Source organism: Pelmatolapia mariae, linkage group LG17, assembly GCF_036321145.2.
Source record: "Pelmatolapia mariae isolate MD_Pm_ZW linkage group LG17, Pm_UMD_F_2, whole genome shotgun sequence".
NCBI lineage: Eukaryota > Metazoa > Chordata > Actinopteri > Cichliformes > Cichlidae > Pelmatolapia > Pelmatolapia mariae.
The window spans coordinates 13888660-13915000 of NC_086242.1; the positions used below are offsets into that span (position 1 = coordinate 13888660).

General features: G+C 39.1%; 3 protein-coding genes across 4 annotated transcripts in view; 1 reads left to right on the forward strand and 2 right to left on the reverse strand.

The window, feature by feature from the left end:
• Positions 1-5410: 5410 nt before the first annotated feature.
• Positions 5411-19016, reverse strand: scyl2 (SCY1 like pseudokinase 2). Of its 2 annotated transcripts, XM_063501300.1 has the most exons (19): positions 18884-19016; positions 16297-16493; positions 15941-16098; positions 15538-15682; positions 13661-13810; positions 13345-13566; positions 12592-12708; positions 12376-12501; positions 12003-12179; positions 11680-11691; positions 11353-11475; positions 10104-10217; positions 9759-9891; positions 9525-9643; positions 9302-9402; positions 9009-9078; positions 8842-8919; positions 8615-8740; positions 5411-8537 (listed from the first exon to the last, which is right to left on the reverse strand). In XM_063501300.1, exons 2-19 carry the CDS (start codon positions 16471-16473, stop codon positions 7911-7913), a joined length of 2775 nt encoding a protein of 924 aa, XP_063357370.1. In that variant the 5' UTR covers positions 16474-16493; positions 18884-19016; the 3' UTR covers positions 5411-7910. The 2 variants fall into 2 exon arrangements, with proteins under 2 accessions (XP_063357370.1, XP_063357371.1); XM_063501301.1 differs by lacking the exon at positions 11680-11691.
• Positions 19017-19549: 533 nt separating this feature from the next.
• Positions 19550-24417, reverse strand: depdc4 (DEP domain containing 4). The gene is made up of 9 exons (XM_063501241.1): positions 24317-24417; positions 23389-23809; positions 22902-23056; positions 22584-22779; positions 22223-22473; positions 21932-22074; positions 21611-21736; positions 21367-21445; positions 19550-21132 (listed from the first exon to the last, which is right to left on the reverse strand). Exons 1-9 carry the CDS (start codon positions 24390-24392, stop codon positions 20933-20935), a joined length of 1647 nt encoding a protein of 548 aa, XP_063357311.1. The 5' UTR covers positions 24393-24417; the 3' UTR covers positions 19550-20932.
• A 703-nt stretch (positions 24418-25120) lies between these two features.
• tcp11l2 (t-complex 11, testis-specific-like 2) overlaps positions 25121-26341 on the forward strand; it is an 8714-nt gene continuing 7493 nt past the window's right edge. The window contains exon 1 of the mRNA XM_063501419.1: positions 25121-25405. The gene's annotated coding sequence lies outside the window, so the exon portion shown is untranslated. The remainder of the gene's footprint in view (positions 25406-26341) is intronic.

Here is a 26341-nt window from a genome sequence, read left to right on the forward strand (position 1 = left end):
CCTTAGCATGCATGTTTTTAAGAATTTAATAAAAGTGCCTTTTAATCAGTGCACTTTGCTTGTCTTTACTTTCCTTAATTGAGGTTCCTTACATTTACATTCCAAAATCTAAATTCGTGTTTTAAAGTCATCAAAGAAATAACCACCGTATATGGTGTACAGATGTATATATGTACAAATCTTCAACCTAAGAGACCAGCACTGTAACACATAAAACAAAGTGTGTATTACACATGCAGGACAGCAGCTGTATACAAATAATCTTGTGGAAGAATAAGCTTTCAGTTTCTCCTTTGAGCTTCTGCTAGGATGCATCCACATGTTGATCTAAGTATAACAAACGTCTACTTGAAGACATTTTTAATCTTGCATGGGAAAAATGGGGAAATTAACAGAACACAAAGATTCAGTTGAAGAATTAAGACTCCCATTAGCAGCATTTTATACAAAAAAAAAAGGTAATGTAATAAAAGATAACACATTTCAAACTGTTAGCAACAATCATCATCTGAGGAATCACAGTGTGACAAAGGTCATTACAAAAATGCTTATGTCACATAGCATTCTGTAATAACTTTTCCTCAAATATTTTATATTCCATATTTTTTTTTTTGGTGTTTATAGGGATGGCTCATTAGCTGTTTACATATTTGCAGGAACATATCAATTTAAGGAAGCAGGAAAGACCAGAAAACCAACACAGAATACAGCCTTTGTGCATTAGCGTAGTAATAATATATCCTAATATAAATTATGTAAATGTTGTAGTGCAGGGGTGTGAAACTTGCGGCCACCCCTACTTACAGCCTGTATATAGATCTAAAGAAATATAATTTCTTTACAATTTGACCCTTGAAGTTACTTTTTTGTTAGGGAGGATTTGCGGGAAAAAACTGCATTCACGTTTGCAGTTTTGTCTTGTTATACAATACTTGAAATTTAAAAAAAAAACAAAAAAAAACAAACCCAAAACACTCCCTTTTGGAAATATTTGTGGGTGTTTTCTTGTTTGTTTCTTTTAAAGTGGCCCTCCAATGAGATGACAGTGCCAGCAGTGGCCCACAGCTTAAGTTTGAGACCCCTGTTGTACTGTGTTGCAATGTTAGAATATAAAGCATCTCCAGAAGGCTGCTGCTGTATAAATGAAACAAAAATTATTTCTGTTCATCTATAAACTTATGTTGAGAAAAAGAATACATCTACAATGTGATGAACCTTACCATTGCCTTATTTTATTGTACTGTGGGAGTTTTTTTTTAAAATTCCATTCTATTTCTATTACAAGGATACTCAATTCTGCACTTTAATAAAGAAATGCCCTAAAAATTACTGTTTTTGTGTGTTTTTGTTTTATTCACGAGTACCCATAGAGTCTTGCCCTCTCTCCATTCTAGACTGGCACATACAAGGCTCTCTAAAGGGTAATTGCAGGTAACTAAGACAGCGATAACAGAGCATTAGTATGTCTTCCTCATAGGCAATTGAGGGAAATTTTATCATCTCTATCTGAATCATATGGACCAACCAAACCCTAGTCCACACACTGGATGAACTTTAGCCCAGAAGCAGATAGTGAAAGCAGTCGTTTGTGTGGAATGGCACGTTTAAGTCTGTCTTCGATCATAAGTAAGTAAACCGGTGTTTAACAAAGTTATCTAATTACATTTTAATCAACAATGCAGAGAGAGGTGATTTTCTTTTTTGCTTTCACAGGTGGCTTTTCTGAGTTGACGGTAAGAGTGCTGTATCAGTCTAAGCAGTGGGAAAAAGGGGATAAAAAGGTTTTGACCACAATATGTTTATTTATTGTTATTCTAGATTAATGAAGGAGCAAAGATCTATTTGCAGGAAACCGTAGGTCTGTATGACACATTTACACGCATACATTCATTTACATAGGACTGCCTTTTAGTCCTTTGACTAAAGGACCATTGATTTTCGATCTCATCTGACTGTGCCAACAGGAAGTTTATAAGCAGCTACTTAAAAAGAACAATATGGCCTAAAATAACCAACCATTAAAAGTAAATACAACACTGTTTCTGACTAAACGCGCTACACACGAAGCCGTAGCCTGTTGTGCAGATATGCTCAAAAACACATATTAATAAGTGGAGTGTGTACGATAACATGATTTTTGCTTATGTTTCACAGTCAACAGGAAGTATTATGAGTGGCAGCTGTCAGTTGGCCATCAGTGGCTGAAACTGAAAACGACCATGTGATAGAGGCACACTACTGCCACCCAGGAGCCAAGGAAATCAGTATCAATACACACCATGGGTCAGTGTGTTGTGATCATATCTGATAGTATCAGCAGCTTTACGAAACTGAAAGTGAGCATGTCATTGGTCAGAAGAGGACCTTAAAGTATTTATATGGAACTTTTTACTGGGGGTGGAACAACCTTTAAAACACTGTTATAGAGTTCAGTAAAGCCATAAAATCAACAGAGCAGCTGATCTCAGTGCCAGCCCACATTACTGGAACATACCACTTCCTCATCCATGCATCCAGTATGCAAGCTGCATTGGACCCGCCCACCTTAACTCCTCCTTTTTAGGGTTTCCCCTTTGTTATATGATGTAAGGAAATGTAAAGGTGGGGAGGTCACAAAACATCATGTCAAATATAAACTACTCCCACCCATGTTGTTTAGAACATTAACAAGCTTCATAGAGATGACTGGATTTTGTGTTGTCTTTCAACAGGAAGGTGTTCATAGATTTTGATAGGTTACAGACGAATGACCCAAGAATGAAGGTGCGGAGACTAAGCTTCCTTCCTCGGGGGCAGACGGAGGACATAGGCTCGTACTTCAGAGATGGTCAAGTGTGGCGTGAATATGGATCCCAGGTGAGAAAAAAAATTATAAATAAACTCACATTGAGTTTTACATGAAGGTTTGATCCCTTGAGTGTTCCATGTCATCCTCCTCTTCAGGGTTTAAGCATGTTGTCGCCATCAGTCAGCAGCAGAGAAGTTGAACGACAGTTCACCCTGAACCCTCAGGGAACCTTTGCATTTTCAGGCTACGTGATCGATTTCTCAAGTATGTGCCATTTATAGTGATGTGTTCTTGCTTGCACTTTTATACAGTTATATTTTTATTTATTTATTTGGTTCATTTTGTAGACATGACCGAGTTCCACGCCTTTACAGGCTCTTATAGGAGGGTGCGCAGGCGTCCAAAATTTGCATCCAACGCTGGAGTGTAAGACTTTTTTTTTCCTGCAGTCAGACTGCAAAGTCTGCAGCTAGCTGAGTAAAAATAAAGACTTTAATCCACCGAGATGTCAGTAAGGAAAGCAAAACCTCTGTATGATTGTGTATATTCATTTCTTCTCACTTCAGACTTGGCTCCACTTCAGCCCTGCCCACAGCCACCGCCTCCCAGACCTACAGGTGGGAATTAACAGGAGATTGCCCAAATTGGACAGAACACCAAGCACGTGTGAGTAGGTTGTCCAAACATTTCATGTTGTTTTAGCAGAAATGTGATGCACTTAGTGTGGACTTGAAAGATAATTAGCTGTAATTGCTTGGGTTCCCTCAGACCTGGCATGTCCAGCACATCCAGGGGCCAATCATGGCCCTAGGTCAGATTTTATATGTATTTATAGCCCTCCACTGCAAACAGAATTAATAAAGTGTAATTCCTCTTTCCATCTCATGGGCGTTGAGTGTATAAAACACTCACGCAATACACACAAAAATTAGTCAGATTTAAAATTAACCTGAGATGATGATATTCAGCAGCTTCACTGAAGTTTCAGGTGTTCCAAACCGCTTGATCTTATTTTTTATTTCACCCTCCATATATGAGAGAAAAGTAGAAAGGTGGGAAGGATTGTTGGCCCCTGGGTGATTTTCCATTAATAAATATGGAACTCTTGGGAAAAAAGTTTGGACACCATTCTTTCTAATAGTGTGTAACTCCTTCAGTTATTGTGACTGTAAAGATATCTGTAATTACTCTATTGTTCAACAGGCTAATAGATGAAATCAGTAAACACTTTCCTGATATGTTTATGGTCTCAGTAGGTTCAAGTCCTACTTATTTCTCGTAAATTATGGTCCTGTTTAGAGAAAAACGGATTTTGCTTTGTCTTAAAATTTCTGACGTTTAATCTATGCCCCACTGAATTTACACTAAATGGAAAAAGTGGATTTCTCTCTTTGTGTTTCTTTCTATATGTGGTGTGTGCAGATATGTTTATTTGACAGCAGTGGTATTGAGAGACAGTACCAGTTGAACCAATGTGGCACACTACACTTCAAGATGAACAGATCCTCATACACGCTGGGCTTCTCAGGTAATACACACACTTCAGAACTGTTAAACCAAACAATTAGGCTTTTGCTGAAGCGAATTATATGACCACTAGTATATCACAGGTATGTCTAAGTCGATAACAATACTGGGACGGAAAGGAGAGATATTTAACTTAGTCACCACATATCTCTTTCTTGAGTTGTTTATGTGGATTAGCGTAAATGTTACATTGGGAGGTGAACACTGCCCCCTTACACACTGATTACCGATTAATAATTTGACTAGTTATTCTTTCTTGATAAGACACCTGCATAAAAGCTGAATTTCTGTGAAGGTGTATATGCTTTGAATGTTTATAGTTTAAATCTACAGTCCTGGCTAATACACCTTTTGTATTTTATAACAGTAACACAGATAAACCTGAGCACAGGCACAACCAGAACGGTGAGACGGCTTAATCAGTGACTGAGGGGACAACAGATTTGTAGGTCAGGGGTCAACTTAATGTTGATCGTACCAGTTGAGTAGGTTCAGGTTGTGACGTCAGGTTGACTCTCACGTCACAAGCTGCCTCCTCCCTTCCTGCCCTCTTCACCTCAACAGTCTGATCGACATTTATTTATTCCTCCTCTGAAGTCATTTTGTTTTCATTGCAAGTTTGAATTTCTATCAAGCTACGCTAACATGCAGAGGTGCAGTAAATTAAGCCATGTACGAGTTTTCTACATGGCCGGGTTGAGCACTTGTGATAGTGGCTAATGTAGCCTATTCCATATTAAATAAGTGGAATCCTTTACAGATAAATCTTTGGAGAAAAACTACTTTCAAATCTTTTAACTTAAAATCAGTTATGTTTACCAGTTTACCATAAAATACAAGTAATTCCGTGCTTTAGTAAATCTTCAAATATTCACAGATTTGTGTAATTGTTGGACTTTTTAGACGTTTTCACTTTTTGAACCCTTAGTTCACTTGCTTATTTCGTGTCATCCTGATTGTCTACAAGCTGTGCCATGTAAATCTTTTCAAGAATTTCTTAAAACTTCCTTTGGCTTGTGCTTCTCCTTAATTTCTTACATTTACACTCAAAAATCCAGTCAAAGAAATAAGCAACACCCTTTGACAAGATTAGATTGTGCACTTTCCTTTATATGTACAGATTTTCACCCTCAGAGACCAGCACCTTGACACATGAAACAAAGCCCACACTACACATATAGGACAACAGTCATATATAAATGATCTTGTAGAAGAATAAGCTTTCAGTTGTTCCTTTGGGGTTCTGCTAGGATATGTGAAACACACTCCAAAAACTACATCCATTTAGCAATGAAATCAAAAGTGCCACATGTCGATTCAAGGTTGAAAAACATCCATTTGCAGAGACATTTTTAGTCTGGTATGTGAAAAGCAGAGGAATTAACAGAACCCAGGGATTCAGTTAAATGAGTAACACTGCCATTTGTGGCATTTTTATACAAAACCAAAAGGGTTTTGCGATAAAAGATAACACATTTTAAACAATCATCATCATTATTATGGAAAAAACAAACAAACAAAAAAACCTGTATGACCAATGTACACCTAAAAACCCTAAAATTGTGTGATTCATGAAAATGTAAGCTTTAGAATGAGCACACATTAATATCTAATTCTTTAGAAAATTTCACAGACCTATGTTATAAGAGGTCAAAACAAAGTTTTAGTTAAGGAGAGAGAGCTGTTTGAGCCAATCGATATGCACCCTTAACAACCGACAGTGATTATTGCACACAACTCAGCTAAGGCCTCTTAAACATTACCACAAAAAAAAAAAAAAAAAAAAAATGGCAAGGCCCTCTCAGAGCAATCCACCTTTAAATAAACTATTTATCTACACTTCATAATATGCCACCAGTACAGGTCTGCTGATAGCTGAAAAGTGCTACAATCAAAATATATTGTGATAATCTTTATTTCATAAACTGATCAACATAAATGGTAGCGCAGAAGTTTCTGAGTCCCTTAAAGATCTCATCAGTAAAAACGTGTTAATATATTTTTTCATTGGTCACTAGAATCATGAGGAATCATAAGAAAAGATGTTAATTAAACTTCAGATCTTTTGTGGTCAAGGAGAGTAACATGCAACAAAGCAAGTTGTTAGAGAAGCAAGTGCCAGACAGCTGATAAAGATGGAAAACATTAATACTTGAGTAACAGATGAGTGCTGTCTAGATTTAAATATGTACCCACGTAAGGCACAATAGCAAAAGCAGTGCATATGCTCCTTTATGTAGTGCCTTTTTAAAAAGGACACTGCTTCAATGGTTACTCCACACATCCGACACAGGTTAGTCATCCATACTGCAGTTACAAAAACTGGTCTTCTTACAAAAGAAGGTGCCTGGGCGGTCAAAACTGCTTACTTTAATGTAGCAGCAGAGAAACAGACTACAGAGGAGCTACTTGGTTTTCTTAGCCTGAACTGCAACGTTGGGGCTGTCAATTCGACACCCTCTCTCAGACTTCCTCCACAGAGGAGCCTCTTGGATACAGATCAGAGACTGCATGCTTCTCAGAGCCAAAATTCAAGCTACCGCCAGTCTACATTTAGATTACATTTTGTTGTTTGTGGCATCCGTTTCCGAGCCAGCTCTCTGATCATTTTAGACTTGCAGCAATTCTAAAAAACAGTCTGGAAAAGGAGTATAGTTCGCATGGATGTAATCAGCCCACTGACTAGCCATTACGTGTTGTAATCAGTCCCATAAATACAGTCAGCATGCACCCATCTCCACCTACTACCATCATAATTGGCAATAAGCAGAAAAGACCTCAATTATGCAGGAGCTCTCTAGTGGCTGTGTAAAGAAGTGCATTCCTTCTTTTCCTACCCAAGTAGTTTTTTAACCTAACATAATCAGCACAAGAAGCAGCAAATTCAAGTAAAAAGTAAGTGAAAGTAAAAATCAAGCCTAGAAGAAATTAGAAGAAGAAGATTATATCCCCACTTTCCTGCCTGCCTCTTTATGCACTATTTTTCCTGTTGAGCAGCCCTGCTCTACTGAACCCACTAGCAGTGAGGTGACTACCTACTGTTAAAAGTCATAGGAATAATAACAACCGATAATGGCAAATTAACGGGGTGATTACAATCCAAACAGGATTAAAGGTACAGAAGCCTGAAAATGACCAGATGAGAGACACAGTAACAACTTTTTAAAAATCTTTTTCTGCCAATTGTGTTGACTCAGATGTCACATGTTCAAGAAGTGAATTGCAGTCCATCCACTCGATCATTCATGTTATAAACACAAACCCTTCCTGAATAATCTGAGTTGGAATTCAAGTCAACCCATGTGGACTCCCAAGAATGTTAAGTACAAAAACAGTAGGAAACCCCCAGCATAGAAGAAGAAACTTCACCTCGATATTCTGTCCTTCTAGTCAAGTAAAAATGGAATTCAGGTTAGTTTGCCAACAGAGAGACTCAGAACTTAAGCCAGGTCAGATTAGAAATGTTAACAGTAAGACCCTTGAAAGGACTTTCAATCTTCACATTCAGTCGGCCTGTTCTGTGAGAATTCAAGGCTCTTCTGTCCACAGTCATTAAAAGAATATACTTAACCTGGAGTCTCTCTTTAATTCTTGTTTAGCCAAATAAGTCTTTCAGATCATTGTTGACAGATGCACTATGTTTTACCCCACTTGGGTTCATGCTAGGGGCAGCAGCAGCAGGTTGAGCAAAGTTCTGAGGGCTGAAAAATGGGTTTGCTTGCATCCCAAACCCACCGGGCACCCCTCCCATACCAACTGACACACCCTGCATCTGAGTCTGAGGGTTCTGGGGTGAATTAAACTGACCGAGCCAAGGGCTGCTGGTTCCAGGTGGAGCTTTGGGACCGATCTGGTTAAGAGTGACTTTGGGCTTGTTGGATGTAAAAAGATTGTCCAACGCTGACATGTCAGGAGGTTTATTTGTTTGTCCAGTTGTTCCTTGATTATGTGTGAGGGATCCAAAGTTTGGGGTGCTGGTGGTAGTGGCCATTCCACCGTAGAGGCTGGGACCTGCGGGTCGCATGCCCATCCCCATGCTTCCTGTCTGGAAGCCCATAGCTGGGTTAAAACCGTTTGAGACAGAGGTTCCCATGGAGCCGACGATTGGACCGGAGGAGGGGAATGCAGACATGGTGGATCCTTGCACTGGGGCTGGTCGTGCTGTGTTTGCCATGTTCAGAGATGTCATGTTGCTGAGAAGGCTGCTGGTCAGATCCTTAGTCTGTAACATAACAAGTAGAATGATTAGTGTTTGAGCACAAGTGTGTGTTTGTGTACGCAGATATTTTCAGGCTTTACCTGTGAGTTAGAGGCAGCGGTGGCTGCTTTGATCGCCTGTGGCGCTAATGGCTGCTGGTTCCTCAGTTTGGCTGCCTGTTCCTGCTCTTTAGCCAATCGCTGCTTCTCTTCTAGCGTGAGAGACACCTAGGGAAAGAAGAAAGAAAGAAAATAAGCAAACCAGGCTGCATGCTAAATGAACAAAGAAGAAAGCAGGTGGAAATTAATCAAAAAAATTAATTGCATACTCTGCTAGGCTGTGAGACTGGTGCTGCAGATCCATTTTCCTTCCCATTAACCCCTGTGCCACCAAAGATGTCGTCAATCTGAAAGCAAAAAGAAGAGATTTTAAGAGAGGCTAACATTTACAGCCACGTTGTCAGAGCCGATGACTGTCATGAAATCAAGCAATCACCTGGTTGCCAGAATTAGGTGGGTTCTTGCTCTCCTCTGCTTGGTTGAGTGGATTTGATATGTTCATGCTCCTGTTAAATGACATTTGTACGTGCTTATTTAGTCATAACATTACCAACAGTACTGTCTGTTAATTGCTCTCTACTAAAGATTAGAACTACTTTAAACATTCTAGGACATTTGTAGTTTAAAAAAAAAAAAAAAAAAAAAAAATCACAATTAATATTCACAGTCATTTAATCAAAGATAATTAGGAGTTTTACTGTACGTGGTGAACTAAATTAAGACAGACACCTCTGCTGCTCCTGCATGATGTGTAGCTGCTCCAGCTTGGTCTTGTGCTCCGTCTCCATGCGGCTCAGCATGTCACGGATAACCATCATGAAAGAGTTAAACTGGAAGAAAGGATATCAATTACCATATAATGTTATATTAATATTTATATAAAGTTTTCTGTTGTTTTTAGAAAGTTACAGTTAAATAACATAAATATTATATCAGTTTGACTGTGCAGTACTTGACTGAGATTGAGGTTGTTGTCTATACTGAGGGAAACGAGGTGGGGCAAACTCTTGGTAGCAAGATGCTCTTTGGGGATGCCCAGCTTCTTGTGGTTGAATGTACACTTATAGATCCCTAAAGTAAAGAGGAAGCAAGTCAAATAAAGAATTCTTAAGAAAAACAAAATGTGAAATGATATGGTAATATGTGTAACTTCCTCTGAGGAGGGGAGACGCTACGGTTTGTTTACCTAAGATTCCCATGAGTACTGCTGGTTCTCTAGAGGGGATCTGTTGCAGGAAGGGCAGGATCTCATCAATGACAAACCACTTGTCTAGATATTCTAAAATCTTCCCCAGGCACACGAGAGAGTTCACTCGCACCTACACATCGAGACAAGAAGACACACGGTGACACAGCAAATTACAGAATTAAACAGGAAACACATTTATGCATTTCAGTCAGTAGCTAACAACACTGAAAACAAGAATGTGGCATTTTTAGAAAAGAAAAGGCAAAGTAAAGACTTTTTAAAAAAAAATATCATTTTATGAAGGCAAACAGCTCGAGAGCAGAATGACCGATGTAGACTCACAGCAAGTGAGGATGTCTGTAGGCAGGCTGATTTGATCCGAGGGATGAGAGAGTTCTTCATAGATGGGTAATCAATCAGGTTTGCAAAGGTTGGGATGATGTTGAGGCACAGCTCCTGCTCAGCGAGAGATAATGTTATTAAATGTGACATTTTGATAATGAGTTGAAATCCATTCTTACTGTGCTTGCAACACTAAAAGGAGAACTAAGAGTACAGGCAAAAATGAATGTCTCAAACTGACAAAGCGCAATGCTAAAAATAAACACCAATGAAGTAAAAATTAGCAACTACTCTTATAAGCTGTGTCCCAATTCCTAGGCCGCATCCTTCGAAGGACCCGTCCTATATGATCTACGTGGGCCGAGTCCTTCGAAGACCGAGAACGCTGGAAGTGCGAGGCTGTGAAATGGGACAGTCTAGCCTTCAGATTTGCGTCACCAGCTGTCTCGGTAGAGTTTAATAAACTCAGCTGTCAGCTCCCTGCTTCCTAAAATATTACAGGACACTGGAGTAAATTATCTACCATCTCACACTTCTGTTTAACCTCCTAGGACCTGGCATCCACATATGTGGACATCACATTTTGGGTTGTCTAGACCAAAATACTCAATTTTGCTCTACAAGGGCCTTATATTATAAAAATGCATGCCATGAAAGAGTTCAGGTCTTAGGAGGTTCATCAGTTTTCTGTTTGACGTTTATTAGGCTGTGTGAAAACTATAATTTTAATCTCAGCCAAACGGATTTACTCAGGAACAAATAAAACACTGAAAAAAGCCAAACAATAACATTTTTAAATTATCTAACACCTACATTCACCCCTGAAAATATGTTAAAAGTTTATTTTGTGACCCAGAAAGAGTAATATTAAAGCAAAGTAGCTGCCGCCATTGTTGGAAATAGGTTGGGCCACAAAGGATACACCAACCCATCCTTCAAATCCGGTGAAATGAAAGACGCATTTGTTGGCCGCATTGGGAGCAGCCTGCGAATTGGGACAGCCTTCGTCACCTGGCTATGACGTAATCAGCCTTCAAATGCAGCCTCCGAAGGATGCGGTCTAGGAATTGGGACACAGCTATAGTGTTTCTAATTTAGACAAAGGGTATCTAAAGCAAAAACAAGAACCAGACATACCAAGAATATCTTAGAATGTTTATAAAACTGCATCTATGTTTTTTCACAAATTATGTGCACAGTAGCTCCTTGAATCATAATCTATTTCACCATTCCCATTTCCCCTCTGTACCTGGATCTGTACTGAAGGGGCTTCCAGAGCTCTGTAGACCATGGGCAGCACACTATTCTTTATATCATCTGGTGGCGTTTTAGTCAGCAGTAGGTCCATCTTTTGCAGGAATATCAGCAAAATCTGCACAACACAGAGACTCAGTTAAGAAAACAAGAGTCAAAAGGGAGAAAATACTAGCCTATGTTCAACAGGTGAGTACAGTGGAAGATGGAAGTAAGAGACTCATTCCAGTGGTTTTAGTACAGCTTTTAGTATCACTAACAACATAACACATACACTAAGCCGATGTGACGAGAGAATATTCACAGCAGAAAAACCACTCACCATATTGCTAGCCTGAAGAGGCATGGGAAGAAAAATACAGAGAAGTCTTGATAATGCGACAGAACAAGACATAAAGCACCATGCGTTTTAGGCAGGCTAAATACAACTGTTCAATCATGTATCAAATATTAATTACACATGTGTCTCAAAGTGGGAAAAAAATATCATGCAAACCGAGTTTTTAAAACAGATATACCTCCATACCTGAGGATCCATCCTAAGACGATGTGTATATTACAAAAGTGACGTTTCTTAAAGCACCAGTTGTTGCAAACGTGCACAAGTTTAAATTAGTGTATGTGTCAGGTTACATTTCTGAATACCTGAATAGGCTCTTGCTGCTTGAAAACAGGCGTGAGGTCAGGCAGGATGAGGCGAACATACTCGTCCTTGGTGCACTCTTCAGCAATCAGCAGCACGTTGGGAAGCACAAAGGGAACCATGTCCGGATTGACGAACTCAGAGGTCAAAGCTGGCAAGATGCGATATACAACCACTCTCTAAAGAGAAGACACAACAGAATAGGCAAAAGATGAAATAACATTACTAATATGAGTCATAAGATCGAGTGTAACACAGTAATACTGCTAACTCAGGAGTAAACCAGCGTGTTTATACAAATCCTGAAAATGAAGGTGAAATCTCCAGTGTTCACACTGCAAACAAGTCTTGGGGGGGCTTGTTTGCAGCATTTACCTTTGGTAGCTTGGGTAGGACTTTGGGGAGTCCTTTGTAGAACTGGGACTTCTGTAGGTTGTCCCTCTGGAAGAGGGAATCAAAGTACTGCAGAGTGACTGCACCAACATCATCAAAAAATGGGATCTGAAAAACACACAAAAAAAATATTTTTCCTCAAAGGGAGGCCTATGGACGGTGGAATGATATTCTCATGCAAGCAGTGAATATGCAGACCTTAGTCATCTGGTCGGCATCAGGCCGGACATTAGGTGTGACACTGAGCAGCATTTTGACATGCTCCCGCACCTCCTCTGGGATCTTGCTCAGCACCGCTGGACTCATGCTGCTCAACTACAATTGAAAGACAAGAATAAACCCCATAACAGTAACATATACCCAAGTTATTTGTATTATAGCTGTAATTTATTCCATAATTTATCAATACATTAAGTCCACATTAGTTTAGAGGAGCTTTTCTTGGAGTTTAGACTGTTACTGTCATGGTTCTCTTGTGCCTGAACTATGAGTTGGTAAATGACTCAGATCTCAACAGATGACAGTAGCTGAGCATAAAAACTAAACAAACCAGGCAAGCTGGAGTTTACATCTATACTGCCCATACTAATATTTGTGATGAAGACTTTGAAGGAATAGCTGGGAACCAAATAAGTGTATTTGTTCCCTTTATTATGGTCCACTTTTATTCTCAAGGCAACATTGTTATCTTGGCACAGCTGCACATCATTTTTTGTTTACTTCAAACATCTGCTCTCTAATGACTGGTGACAATCAAATCCCGTTCCACAGGGAAATCAGCTCAAGTGGAGGGCATCAAGGAACAAAGGCAAAAATAAGAGGAGGATGGAGAAGACTGATGCACATGCCACAAAAAAAAAAAAAACAAAAAAAAAAAAAAAAAGGTTTGGGTTTTTTTGAGCAGCAGTCATTAAAAAAAAAAAAACATGTCTACAGTACAGCTTCACTTACCTGGTCCAGCTGCCTGCTGAAACTCTTAAAAATGTCATGCTTGTTGACTTGGAAAACAGGCTTCCCCTCATTGAAGACAGCATGCATGACCACGCCCAGAGAATACATGTCAGAGGCAGCGTCACAGCTAACTGACAGTATGTACTCAGGAGCCAGGTACTCTGGGTTGGGTAGGCAGAGTGGAGGAAGGTTGGGCTGCCACTCTTTACATGTGTACTTGGGCTACAGGAAATTAAAGTAAGACGTCAAAAAGTTGCAAGATGTTATTCTGGTAGAGCTTCGTCACGGCATTAAGCCAAGCAGGCTGAAAACATACCTCAGCATCTGACGGGTTGTTAGAGGAGATGCTGAAGTCAAAACCCATGATCTTCCACGCACCACTCTTGTTGAGGATAATGTTCTCTGGACACAGATTGCCATGGACCATTTTCACCCCGCTGTGGAGAAAGGACAAACCCTCCGAGATCTGAAGAGAGAGAAAACTGAAGTTACTGGGAAATCTGAACAAGATAAATTAATTATTAATCATGGTTTGCCTCAAACAACCAAGATACACCAGTATTATCAGTTTAACTGGGTCAACGTACATTTTAACACACTGTAAATGAGTTCCGGGTCATAAAGTTTAAACACAATTCTGCACTGCTGCAGTAAAAGTTGTGTAACAACCAACTGATGCTAAACACTGCAGGCTTTTCTTTTAAGGTCTTTCAGCTTAAATCCCCTGCTTTATATAACAGATGAGAGATGCTCTGAGGAAAAAAAATAGAAGAATTAGGACCAATGTGGGTGACAGAGACAATAACGGAGGTGGAGGTGAATATAAAATGTTCCCTGGCATTACAGCCTGTCATAAAATATCATAATTCTAAAAGGTGACAGGCAAGGCTTGGCATCAAGCAGGTTCAACTGGCTTTGAGAAGAAAGAGCATAAAAAATGTTTTGGATCTCCAAGCATAGTACTAAGAAAAAAATAGAAGAAAAAAGAGAAGAGGAAGTGTCCACTAAATAAACACCAGTATTTCTTGCTCTGTAACCTGTAAAGAAAGACTGAGAAGCTGATTATTGCAACTACATTAATAACCAGTACTGTTGTGTAAATAAATGCTTAATTAAAAGCTTTAAGAGTCTAGTTTGCCATGTGCTTTGCTCAGTCTCAAATTAATATAGTGACAGTAAATTGATCCCTTTAGTGTGCAAACGTAAGCTACCCTTCATCTCTTTATATTTTGATAGGAAAATGGGAAGCAGATGTAGACATTTATTGATCTTTTGTTCTGATTTATTGTTCTGTACTATGTTAAGATGACCTCCCACTGCTTCAATAAAGTTTAGGTCCAGCCTCTGGGGAAGCTAATCTATGACTGATAGTGTTTGTGCTTTTTTTTCTATCCAGGTATGCTTTTTTTCAAGTCATTGCCAACCAGATGCTTTCCAGAAGGTGTTACCTGGTGGATAAAAATCTGATGGTAATGTTCTGGGTTTATAATTCCATCAGTTCTGACAAGATCCCCAACACCACCGCCTGAAATGCAGCCCAAAACCATGACAGAGCCTCTACCATGTTTTACATACATCTGTAAACACTCATTGTTATACCTCTCTCCTGACCTCCTCCACACATATTAACAATGACTTACAAACATTTAAAGTTCGAAATCTACACTCCACCAGACCAGTTGCTGCCAATTTTCAGTTGTGTAATTTGGCATTCTTCAGCCTTTTCTCTGTTTTTCTTCCTTAAGAATGATTTCTTGACAGCTTCACTTCCACTGACACCATTTCTGATGAGGCTTCAGTGAACAGCAGATGGATCAAGTGAAGGGACATATGAGTCTCTCAGGTCCTATGTCAGGTCTTTCGGTTTATTTTTTTCTTATTTCTTAAGGATATAGCTTTCAGATACTGACAATCTACTGCACATAGTTTTTTGTTAGGAATGCTACTTCTTTTGTCCTCCACTTTCTCCTACTGGAGTGAACTGAAAATAAATTTAAAAGCAGCTCATGTCCAAAGACAGGCTTTGAAATGCCTGGACAACTACTTTTGCACAGTCTTCTATGTTTGGGGTTTTAGGTGGGAAAACAAAAACTCAATACATGTGCTATCAAATCTGACTGACCTTTTTTTAAAATTATTCATCAAGAAACACGCAGCCATACAAAAAGAAATCTATTCTGCCTACATGCTCACCTGTAGCAAGCCATACTTGGTCTCCACATCATAGAGCTTGTACTCCTTGATGTCGCTGGGCACAGGGCTGGGCAGGTTGTCCCATTGGCCAAGCACGTTGGACAGGCTGGCAAACACCGGCTCTGTACAGAATGCCAAGCAGTCTCTGAGGGCCAAATAAATAAATGTCATCAGTTCAATTCAAAGCAATAACAGACAGAAAATAAACAAAACAGAAAGAGTAAAAACAGACGGAAGAGAATTATGAATTTAGAGCTGTCATGGATGAAAGAAAAAGCACAAGGCCCTAACCTTTACTTGCCATGATCCATTTTCATCTCAAATGTCAAGATAGCCTCTGAGCAGTGACTCATTCAGTTTCATCCATGGCATACATACATGTGTGAATTTGTGTGTTAATCACCGTGACTCTTCCAAGGGATGCTGAACAGTCAGGAGACGAGGGTGACGCAGTCTGGTTAGCTGTTGCACTCCTCTTTTCAGTGAATCGATGATTTGGTCCTTCTCAAATTTCTGATACTTGTCAATCATTTTCTTGTCAAAAACAAAAACTGCTACTTCCTGGAGGGTAAAAGACATACAACGACATGGTGACAGTGCAGTTTTCAGTCTCAAATTGATTCCTTTTCCCCTTTCAGCACAAGTCGAGTAAATCATTTATGAACTTGGATCAAATCTAAACTTGTGTCAAGAGGTGGTCTGGTCAGAGAGAGACACTGGCAGACACACACACACACACACACACACACACACACACACCTGTTTGGTGGACTTCTTGGTGCCATTATAGATCCTCCAGCTCAAGCCGGGACCTCCGCTTGCAATGTGTCGCCCGACCTCAAACTCCCGTGTCACAGGGTTACCCATAACAGCGCTAGTGACATCGGCTGTCACCTTAGTGACAGTGCTTTTCAATTTGTTCAGCATGGACTCCATGTTCAGGCTCGACCTAGCAGCTGAGATAAAACATTGATGGTGATCATTAAGGAATGATCAGAGGTTAAAGACATAAGCTACAGTCAGTCAGATGTGGAAATTCTTTGCAGTTTTTGCAACCAGGCACTATGTTACATGCACATTTACAGTATACTCCACTGGTATTCTTAACATAGCAATTCCCCAAATTGCAAGTTGGCCATGCAAACTGTAAATTCAGTTTGGATATTAGGCATCAGACCTTATTCTGATGATAGAATTTTTCAATAAAGATGTGGAATATGGTGGTAATATTAGATTCAGTACATTCAGCATGTACTGTTTGTGCTGTGTTTAAACAAAAACCCCAATAATGAGATTCATTAAATCAGTTCCTTTTGCAAAAGATTATCAGTAAACTGCAGCCACATATCAATAATTTAATTAAAATATCAAGCTGTTTCAAATGTGTTTCCCTTTCTGTTTCAGAATAGGCCTTTATGCTGACCCTACTAAGAAGCCTCTAAAAACGCGAGTGTGCATTCCCAAACCCGTTCCCTGGCTTTCACCCCGTTCTCCTGTTTAGCAAAAATTTCTACTATATTAAGTTGAAACTGGTGGAAGGCTTATTTGCTCATTTTGTCAGCTTCATGGGACTTGAAACACAAATATTCTGTGTAGGTAGTTGGTGAAAGAGACATCTGTGTGCTTCTGGCAAAGCAAAAGCCTTCAACAATCCATTAGACATGCACTAATGCACCTGCTTGAAAATTTGCACATCAAAGTCCCCACCAGCGTCCTCCCTGTGCTCGCTGAGGAGAATAAGCATAGTAACGATCCACGCTGTCCCCAGAAATATAAAATGACTCAGAGCAAACTGAGCCACACCACATTAATGCTCTCTTTCAAAATAGTCTAGAGTAAGAGCAAGTTAGGCAACAGAAACCTAGACAAATGAGCATGACTGATGATTGTGAAGCAAGATTTTTGTTTATTTGTTTGTTATGTTCGTTTTTTTAAATGCGAACACTTCCTTCAATGTTCTTAATCTTTCTTGAGCAGCGTTCTAGACCTTTGATGTTTGAACCGAATAAGCTGCCAGCAAATCCATACATTGCCACGTAAGCTGCAGTTTTAATAATTAATTCTTTACAGAACCCTACATTTAAAGTGTTATGGATGGGTTTAAAATGTTCAAAGCACAGTGATTCTTAATAAAACGTTTTATAAATGCTTTCAAACTTAAATTCAATTTTGACTTTGCTGTGGTTTGCTGGAGGAGCAGCATCAGAGCTGCTGACACCAACATACTGAATAAAACAATTAGGAAAACCAGGGTCTGTGACTGACTGCAAACTGGATGTTTTTGAAGCTGTGGGGGAGATTTTTATCCATCCACGGATAATCCAGACCAGCCTGTTCACTTCCTGGACAGGCAGCTCCCAGAAAATATTATAATTTCCTCATCATTTCAACTACTGTAACAGCAGAATTTTCCTATTAAGGGATAAATAAAGTATTTCTCATCTCATTATATGCAGCATCACATAGCATCACCTACTTTCGAAGCTGTTAGCGTTCTAGAATTTGTCCCTCAGTTTAAGAATCTAAACCTAAAACACTGATGCTTCATTTGAAGATGTGGCAGTGCTCTGAAAAATGCTGCAAAACTTCTAAAGCACTAAAGGCAATCAGATTTGAAGATTTCATAGAACAGACAGCATCATAGCCTATTTTACCACGCCACTGCTTCTGTCTGGAAAGAGTGGAAAGGCCAAAAAACAATGGCAAAAATATCAGTACGTATGAATAGAAACCCATGACCCTGTTTTTCTTTGCAACAAGCGTCCTGACTGTCTGCTGACGAGTAACTAAATTGAAACGCGTGATTTACTTGACTGTAATCGATATTTATACCAGTTGCTAGCCTAATAAAGTCGTTAGCACCTTAGCAGCTGGTCCCCAGAGAGCCTGTTAATATCATGGTGGAATTGTTTATGAAAACTGGACGTATCTAATAACAAGTAACGTCGGCAGGAATTAATAAGTTCTTCATATTCGACACGATCAAGCCACATAGTAGCATGGGTTTCAAAGCGTTATGGGTCATTCGGCGTGTCTGTCAGATCTGATTGTGAAATACCTTGATGTTAGCCAAGTTAACCATCTTGTTTAACACACAGCCAATGCAAATGAGCACTGAAAGCACGGCTGGCAGTCAACAGATATCTTTCCAATTCTTCTGTTAACCCTTTGCCTACCTATGTCGCAGACATCATCGTTGCAATATGTTGCCTTTTTCCCCACATGAACACGGCAGTCACCTGCCCAAGCTAACTAGCCAACAATGCGCAAGTAGACAGTGACGTTCCAGTCAAACAGCGATTATTTCTATATAAAACTTTCACTCCGAATGCCTCCAGCTACTTACCTTAATATTAAAAAAGGGTCTCCGCTTTACTTCCTATTGTAAGTGGACTCTCAGCCGTACCGCTGTCAGTAATGGCTGTGAAACACAGCCCCCATGTCTTCCAGTAGCATACGAAATGAGTTAGCTTGGTACGCTAGTGAACGAAGAGCTCTACTTCCGGGTTTGTTAACGGAGTCAGGTGCGTCAACGTCATCAGATACTCTTTTTTTTTTTTGTAAATAACGACTTCGAGGTCGGTTTTATTTTAACTAAGTTAAAACTTAACTTTTATACACGGTCATTATTTCACACTTTGTCAATTTATTCAAACAATATGTTTATGATAAATTATTAGAAAAATATAAACCTATGAATACGAATATGCATTTTAAGGATTATTATGTAGTTAGAGGATAATTTAGGCTTCAAACGTGGTTTAAAACGACAGGAACCAATTTGTATTATGTATTTGAGAATAATAAATAATAAAACATCAAAAGGTTGTTCTGTGCAATGTGTGGTGCAACCCTGTTACCAATACTCTAAAACCTGAAAAAGTAGATTTTAAAAATGTTTTTTCATAAATTCTTGACCAATAAGTCAAAGATAGTCACCCTCATACTGAACACTCGAATATTTATTACATTTCAGATAGGAATTAACTTAATGACAAAACATTTGCAGTAATAGTAGTGTTGAAAATCCTAATCAGAAACAGATGAAGTGTGTCAAATAAAATCACAATTTATATTTATCCTCACTATGCCATTACAAAACATTGACTTCTAGTTTGCACTGTGGTACATACACTGCAACATCTAAAGTTTTAGAAAGGCTTTATTAAACATGTTAATCTGAAACAAAATAAAGTATGTTTCAGCATCATAAAGTGCATTTTTTTAGATGATTTCAGTGTTTCTGAAAATAAAATATGATAAAATGAGACCACATTTTTTATTACGACCATGTCTTCATTACAGTGACGCTTATAATTTTTAAAGAAAAATTACATCAGTAGCGTATCCAGTTAGAGTACCGCACTTTTTCCAATGAGGTCATAATGTCTATCTTTCAAGTAAAAATCCTAAAAACTTCCAATTAGAATATTTAAATTATGGCACTAAATACAGTCATTAATCATAAAATTATACATGAGGATAGTTAGCCTAACACTCTTCCTGCTTTCATTTAATAATAACATTTTTTTAGAATGTTCACAGAAAAAGAAATTATTACAACAATTAGTTTGTTTGTTTTTTTCAAGTACAGCTACCAAGTCAAGGCCCCAAAATGGATAACATCTTTACACCTTTTTGTGATGTAGAGAAATTAATGCTTAATCAAAACGTACAGCCCCAGAAAAGCACAACACTATTCCCAAGGCCTGATGCACACTGAAAAAAAAAATGTTTAGTATTACACATCCAAATAGACCACTTCAATCTAGAAGCACAAGTTAGTACACAAGCTGTTCACTTAATGATGCCTCAAAACAACCATCTGATGGCTGAGAGAATTCATGTAGTATTGAAATTTAAGTAATCCCTTTACACCCTTTTAACACTTGATTTTATCCTGCAGTAAAGCTAAATTGTAGAATGTAAAATCTGTGCCAACAATCAACTTTTTGTTTAAATTATACTTCACTTACCATCATTACAGAGATTATACACTAAACAACAGTTTTCAAACTCGTGCAATACCTTTTACAGCAGTTGTTGACCAGATGTACTGAAATAGAATTTCATTGCCGTCAAGTTACCAGCAAATTTAAAAATAAAACTTCAGCTATCATTACCTCTTGTGATTCATTTGGATTTGGAAAGATTACAGCCATGGTAACATGCAGTTTGAAAAGCATTTGTAGTATGTATCCACCTCAGGATGCCATCCCCACTCTGCATACTACACATTAGAGGTGTAACCATATGCAAGTCAGTACTTCCATGTTAGTTAGAATCATAAAATGCATTCAAGTTTAACCTTCTTTTTTTTTTTTTAAATCCTGAAACTGCGTGAATTTGTCAAGTACACCCATGAAGTCAAACCAGTCCCAGCTACATGTGTGTTTCAGAAAGTGCTAGAAAAGTGCTGCAGGAAGACCACGGGGTGATGCTTTTCAAACTCTTTGAGCAGCCTCCTCTTCTCCTTGGCAGACATCCTCTTGCTCGAGGAAATGTCATGAAGAAGTTGTTTGAGGCTCTCCAGGGTGGTAGCCTCACGCTGGTCCTCGTATTCCTGTGGAGTCACCTGCTGGCAGAAGGTGAACGCTGCAACAAAACATGAAGAGGATTTCATGGTTTTCATGGAGGATGCAGAGTGCCCGGGAACAAGTGGGTTATTTATTTTGTTTTTTAATGTGGATCTGGAGCAACAGTGTTTCCAAATACAGTTAGGTACACAAAAAAACTGAAGTACAGTGTATCTATACATAGTGAGCTGTTATCTCATTCGATGGTGTACTGTGTGATGGTTTGCCAGAGTGTAATTAACATTGAACTTACTAGCAAAGGAGTCAGGATCTTTTCCCTGCTGCACAGTCCTCAGTGTTCTCCTCACAGCTTCAATAAGGGTTGTAGGTGTCTATCATTATTGCAGGATAAGAAAGTAAATGGAAATACTGTAACTACTAACGGGTATTTGTAGAGACATTAAAAAGTCAAGTTAAGGTTGGTTGAAATCCAGACAGAAACGCATGTTTGTCTAAGAAGACTATTTCAATATAGTTCAGAGAGCACAGAATTTTACCTTGAAGAGCTCAGAGTGATTGTCCATGAGAAAGAACACCAGAGCTTCACTCTGTGATCGAGTCAATTCATGATTCTGGACAAGAGCCCTCTGAAATGTGCGGCACACCAAGGATCTGTTATCAGTCTGAAATGACAAAAATGTGTTTCCATTCAATTCCATTCATAATTTTACAAAATAAAGTTACCGTACTATCAGATTATTCAGTGAAACAGCTTCAAACATGTTCAGTTGTTTGCTATATGGACTACTTCCGTTTTATTATTCTATAAGGCTTTAAAAAGATGGAACTGGCAGTGTGGTTTAGAGAATGCTGCTGACCTGTTTCTGCAGACGGCAAGCATCCGAGTGAGCTGCTATTGCCATGAAGGCCAGAAGTCTCTGCAGTTCATCTCTCAGACTGGTTTCCAGCAGCCGCAAACACAACTGAGATGCTTTGATGGCATCCTGTAGCTTCCCTTCATCTGGAAAGCAAAAGACACAAGCAAAATATTAACCTTCATGACTGGAAAAAAACCAAACTGTGGTACAGATCACAGCCCTGTCACTTAATGCTCCACACCATGAATCAAAGGTTACTATAAACTTAAACTTAGCTCTTTTGGCTCTTACCCAGTAAATTCAGAACTGCAATATGTATGTCCAGGTAACGCCCTGAAATGAGTGGAGATTTTTCTTGTCCACTGTAGTATTTGGCAATGGTATCAAACAACAGCCTCTTCTTGCTTGTCATATGTTCTGCACTGGGATCCTCCAAAGATGCATTTCCACATTGCAGGCTTAGCTGTTCTCCTGCAACCACGATCAGCTGGTCGGGAAAGAGTTCCAAACAGTCTGCTGCTGCTGACAGCCACTCATCCAACCTGGGAAAAAAAAAGTATGAAAGAACATACTACAGGTGTAATGGAATACATGAACAAATAGGTCCCAAGCTAAAGTGCAAAAGCCCCAAGGGATGAATCAGAGGACTGACTGGGGTAGGGGAATGGTGTCAGACAGCTCTCGTTCCAAGCATGTGTTAGAGATAACCAGATCCTGGTTGGCCAGAGCAGCTTTGCAGGCTTGGGGATGAACTCTTTTAGGAGAGGTAAGAATGTAGTCCAACACTGGCAATTCTACTAACTGCAGCAGCTGCAACACGGTTTGCTGCTTCCAAACCTGATCTGACACTATGGAAGGAAGAAAGAACAAAATAAACAAAAGCAAAAACATTTAAGAAAAATTTCTGTCCACTCAAAATTACTGCCCCCCCACCCCAAACAATTACTATACTGGCACATTTCCTCATTACCAGTTTTGGAAAGAAAGGTAGAAGATGTGGTGGTTCTGTTGAGAGCTGCAGACAAGGATGGCTGCAAATTGATGGCTCTGAGCAATCTTTCCACCCTTCTGTCTGATGATCCAACAGCAAGAGGATTGGCAATTGTTCTTAATTCATTCAGCCTTCTGAAAGAACAGGAGACATTTGGATGATAACAAACACTTTGGTTCTGTGTATGTTTCTTTTTTTCTAAATAAAAATATAAATACAAAATGTTGTAATACTTAGTATGAGTGTTGATGTTTATAATGTCTTAGCTATGAAGAAACTGAAATTAAAACATTAAGATAAATGAAATAAATTTACTAAAAAAAAAAAATCATAATACACCGATTCTGCAAAGATGAGAGTTTCAGTATTCAAATCAGCACTTTCAGTGTTTCACATGCTTTACTGGGAAAAAATGTAAATTAAGCGCCATTGTAACAGAACTAAGAGGAGTTTATGTAAAACTCACCTTGAGCTCCTCTTCCTTTTTATCTCCTGTTGTTCTGGCAGTATGTTTTCTGCATCAGTGTTTCCCTTCACATCAGAATTCGAAAATCCTTTATATTCCAGAAAACGGTAAAGACTGCAGCTGCTGTCCTCAAAGGTCACCTCCTTGTCCCTGCGAAACAGCTTTGTGCCTACTGGTTCAAATACCTTCGCCTCCATCAAAGCCTGACAGAGCCGAGCAGCTTTGAGACGAGAAACTTCACTTGTACAAAATGCCACGTTCTGCATCAAGTAACTGAGAACTGCGTCCACAGCGTCTGAGCCTGTGAAACATTCAGCGTAAACACGTAAATGTCTCCTGCAGCTGCGTACTTCCACTTGAGTCTGCAGGGCTTGGATGATGTTGTGCCACAGCTGGGTGGCACCAAAGGGCCCAGAGAAGCCTGTTGGTAATTAAAGAAACAGAGGTTTGAAGAAAAAGTGACTCCAGTGAGTTTAAACTAGAACTTGCTTAATTGTAGCCAAAGGTAATTGTTGGATGTTAATGACTTGTTGAAAAGTTTGAAGGATAAGGGGAGTTTGTAATATTTCCTCCATCTAATTAGAAAGGGTTAGGGTTACAACTGTTGTTGTGATTTGGCGCTGTATAAGTACATTTTGAATTGAACTAGTAAGTAAAAGCTACACTGCACGTCATGACCATGGTGTTACGGTGTTTATGTACTACGTTGAAGTACTTTACGAGACTATTTGAATTGTATACTTTATTTTATAAAGCTACAGTTGAAAGTTAATTTACAAGCCCCACTGATAACGACGTGTTTGTGGTGGCAACCGTGTTTATAATTATCACTAGTTCCATCTTGCATGTGTATCAATGGCTATGCTATGTTTGCATAGTCATTTTTGTAAATGAGAAACTCGTTAAAACGAAACAACTTATATCTTACCATGCTGTAGATTTTCACGAAAGCTTCGAGTTTGGCTGTTCAACCTTCTAAACCGAGGAGTCAAATCAAGCGCCATCACGAAACTCTATGTGTGACGTAATCGCGTTCTTCTTCGTCTAAAATGAACCGACTTAACCCCGCTGCTGCCCCCCAGAGGCTACAACAGCCACACGCGCAAAAGACCCCGAAAAGGTTTTGTTTTATTTGTTTTGTTTCGTTTTTAAATTATATTTTTATAACAATGCCTAAAGTCGAATAAAAATAAATTTTTTGCAGTTGTTATATTTAAGATGCGCTGCCATTGGAAACATGCTGAAAAGACTCAATTTGTCACAAGTTAAGCATCTGGATCTTTTCTCAAGATGTCATATAACCACACAATGACCATACTGTAGTATTAATATAATAAAATCCTCCCACCTAAGACCCGTATATTTTTTAGGGGTCTTATGTTAAGGGAGCACAGGCGTCCACACTACCACACACACAATACTGTGAAGGTTCTGAGGTTACATCCGTAAACAAAACAACCCACGTGAACGTTTTGGAAAAGCAGGGCGGGGTGTACCATTCTGCGACAGCTTGATAAAATGTAGACCGTAGTATTGCATTACCCTTTTCTGAACTAAATATGTGCATATTCTTGTATTTGCTCTCTTTAAATTGTAGATTCTTTTAAATTAATTATATTCTATTTTTTTTAACAAAAACAACAATCCTTAGAATCGCCTTTATTTTGGCAGTTGAACACCCCCGTGTGTAAAATAGTTTCGCCCGCTAGTTCTCAGAGCCAGCTGGGCTACTGAAGGACCTTTAAACAGAGAGGCAAACGCAAGAGGAGACAACTTTATTTTCTTCTTTTCTCGTTTTTTCTTCTTTTATTTATTATTACAATTATTATATTATTATTATACAACACTTGAATTCCATTTGCACAGCTCACTCATTCCAGTTGGTGCTGGTAATGCACCATTGCCAACCACCATAAATATAATCAGAACAGGACCTTTAAAAAGGACGACGGCGACTTTTCTCTTCAGGGCGGGACTATTTTCGCTATCAGCTTCACTTTCTAGTGACTTGAATGAGGTAAACATCGCGTTTCTCGAAGACATTTGTGCTTGTGACTTAGTTTATGGTGTGTGCTGCGAAGTTATCCGTCGCTTTGTTGTGAAACAGGAAGAGTACAGTATTTGACGGTTCTGACAATTAGCATACCAGCTGGTGTACGAAATTAATGACATTTATGAGTCATATTAAGCTGTAAACCAGGGGATTTAGTCAAGTAACAAAGACAATTATATAACACTGTCATAGTGCTGAGTTTGACGGATGCATCAGATGTATTTTGTAGTGAGAGCGTAACGCATTATTGTTTCCGCACTTCTTTTTCTGTGGATTCTGTCATGATCAGATACAATATACTATTTGTAATGTACACGGAGTTCTTGTTTTGGTCTGCACCTCGGATCACGTGTACCCACTTCTTACGCGTGTGTGGATATTTTTTTATCCACGTTTATAGCTGTGCAACCAAAGAGTTTCCATGTAGGGCTGAGAGACGGGGAACTGCAACCAATAAGGAGAGTTCCCGTGGATCTAGCCCTGCCTTCCTGATTCACTGCTTTGTTTACATTATACTGCAGTCAGATCTGGACCCCAAAAGGCTGTCTTTGTTCCTGCAGAAGTTGATGTAGCAACATGCCTGTGTGTGTGTGTGTGTGTGTGTGTGTGTGTGTGTGTGTGTGTGTGTGTGTGTGTAAGAGCGCCTGTACCTCTTATTCGATCACATATTCGCTCAGATATGTTTCCAAAACATTATACGATATGTTCATTTATCTTAGATTGCATCCTTCTGGTTATAACAGGACAATGCATTTTACTCTACCTAGCATCTGAACTGCTTAAAGAGGCTTTCTCATAAAGAAGCTGCAGATGACAGAGTACACCTAATCCGTAATCAGTTTTCTGGATCACTCTGCTTTCATCCCTCTGGATAATCTCTGAAAATTGGCCTGCTGCATG

What these genes read in the sequence shown, in the direction of transcription:
- scyl2 (XM_063501300.1), bottom strand. Translation starts at nt 16,473, where the DNA reads ATGGAGTCCATGCTGAACAAATTGAAAAGCACTGTCACTAAGGTGACA. An exon ending in ACAACCCGTCAGATGCTGAG is followed by an intron (nt 13,567 to 13,660) that starts GTATGTTTTCAG and finishes AATTTCCTGTAG; the next exon opens with CCCAAGTACACATGTAAAGA. An exon ending in ACAACCTCAATCTCAGTCAA is followed by an intron (nt 9,403 to 9,524) that starts GTACTGCACAGT and finishes CCTTTCTTCCAG; the next exon opens with TTTAACTCTTTCATGATGGT.
- depdc4 (XM_063501241.1), bottom strand. Translation starts at nt 24,392, where the DNA reads ATGGCGCTTGATTTGACTCCTCGGTTTAGAAGGTTGAACAGCCAAACT. An exon ending in TACCTTTCTTTCCAAAACTG is followed by an intron (nt 22,780 to 22,901) that starts GTAATGAGGAAA and finishes TTCCTTCCATAG; the next exon opens with TGTCAGATCAGGTTTGGAAG. An exon ending in AGATCCTGACTCCTTTGCTA is followed by an intron (nt 21,133 to 21,366) that starts GTAAGTTCAATG and finishes GTTTTGTTGCAG; the next exon opens with CGTTCACCTTCTGCCAGCAG.